At 34.6% G+C, this 1,650-nt stretch overlaps 1 protein-coding gene across 3 annotated transcripts; it reads right to left on the bottom strand.

The window, feature by feature from the left end:
- Window positions 1–113: 113 nt before the first annotated feature.
- LOC111382030 (beta-amylase 2, chloroplastic-like) lies at window positions 114–1,374 on the bottom strand. 3 transcript variants are annotated; one of them, XM_023005888.1, is made up of 4 exons: window positions 1,261–1,374; window positions 605–808; window positions 356–388; window positions 116–276 (listed from the first exon to the last, which is right to left on the bottom strand). In XM_023005888.1, the coding sequence occupies exons 1-4, from the start codon at window positions 1,267–1,269 to the stop codon at window positions 214–216; spliced, it is 309 nt and encodes a 102-aa protein (XP_022861656.1). In that variant the 5' UTR covers window positions 1,270–1,374; the 3' UTR covers window positions 116–213. The 3 variants fall into 3 exon arrangements, with proteins under 3 accessions (XP_022861657.1, XP_022861656.1, XP_022861655.1); XM_023005889.1 differs by lacking the exon at window positions 356–388 and having other exon boundaries at window positions 114–276; XM_023005887.1 differs by having other exon boundaries at window positions 155–388.
- Between the last annotated feature and the right edge of the window lie 276 nt (window positions 1,375–1,650).

The following is a 1,650-nucleotide window of genomic DNA, read 5'->3' as shown; positions in this document are numbered from 1 at the left end:
GTGTGTTTGACCAGAAACTAACACATCTTTATGAAGAAGAAATTAGCCTTGGGATGACAACACAATCAGTAACAATAAACTCTATGAACACATAAAAATGAGTCAACTCAAACAGGAAGATGATTCACCCAAATAAATAAATAAATAGATCTTTATTAACAAGTTAAGGTCAAAATTGTAATGAATGGCATACCTCAACAGCAGTTCGGCCTCTTAGAACCCGTTCCTTGTCAATTCCCCAAGTAAGGCATTCATGGTTTCTTCTTCCCTCTCTATCTGTGAAGAAAATGTCAGGATTTTTACGGCCAATTTCTATGATCCATTGCGGAAGGGGAATATATACATCATCACCTACATTTCCTCCACACTCATGGAAAGACATAACTACCTGTGGGGAAAAGGACATTCAATCAGAATATTGTAATACATAATTTTGTTTTGGAGTGGGTACTGCATTATATACTAAAAGCAACTGATTTAGATCTGTGTGGAGTTCCGAAAATGTATCAAGAAAGAGAGAAAAAAGAAAGAAAGAAACAGATGACAAGCCATCAAGATATGATAGGTTATTTTATTAATTTCACAAGGTGTCTGTACAACTCACCTGAAGTTTGAGCTTTAGGCTATGCACCATTTGGAAAAGCATCTTGTAACCACTCCAGTTATATTGCTGTGGGACATTAGCTTCTACTATTCCCCACCAGCAATCAACCATAACTCCATCAACGTTAACAGACTTCAGGGTCCTGAGCTGGTTCATAAGCTCATCAGGATCAACCAACTCACACTCCATATTGATAGTTCCTAGCTGCATTCCAGAGAAAATGTTAGAAAACATGGTATCTCACTTTCTAAACCATAATATCATTGTATAGATGAAAGGGAAAGAATAAAGGAATGAAGTGCAAAATGGCATTTTACAAAAATATTTAGAAAAATAAGGGTACATTAGAAAACATAAACATTAGCCTTATAATTTCAGATTGATTTAGAAAACCCAATTTTCTTATTCATAGAGCAATCACATGGACATTTGAATTCTATTGACTAACTTCCCTCTTAAATTATAAATTTCTATAGTGCATCGAAATAATGATATTTTTCATTTCAATTTCATGTTTCTATGTGGTCAAGTTGGAAAAGAGAATTTTCATAATTAAGCTATTTTTGGACATCCTGAAAATGGGCAGAGCAATAAAGGAGGAATTACCAATAAGAGCAAATTAAAGGCGTTGTGAAGAAGAAAAGATATAAACTCACAGGTAGCATCACATATACAGGAACATACGGAGTGTCAGTAAAATCTCTTTCCTGCAATTTTGGGGGAACGTTGGAAACCTACAAGAAGATCAGAAAGTCATGCATACATTTAGATTATTAAATATCTACAGATAGTGATGTGATCATGTTAATTTTGGATGCGAACAAGGAAAGGGTATATTCAATAAACACCGATAGAATTATTTATCTATGAAACTACACTCCTTGCGTGACATTAAGAATAACTTCGGCCTCAATATACCATAGCTTTGTTTAAGTATCACGCAAACAACATTGCCTGGTAATGGATGCAAAAGTTCTCGCGCTACTTGTGATGGTTGAACCAACTCATCTAATAAAAACTCAAGTTGTTAGAATGGGATACATTTA

This window comes from Olea europaea, unplaced genomic scaffold, assembly GCF_002742605.1.
Source record: "Olea europaea var. sylvestris unplaced genomic scaffold, O_europaea_v1 scaffold24188, whole genome shotgun sequence".
Lineage (NCBI taxonomy): Eukaryota > Viridiplantae > Streptophyta > Magnoliopsida > Lamiales > Oleaceae > Olea > Olea europaea.
Note: the sequence above shows the minus strand (reverse complement) of the source record. Positions and strands in the feature narration are given on the sequence as shown.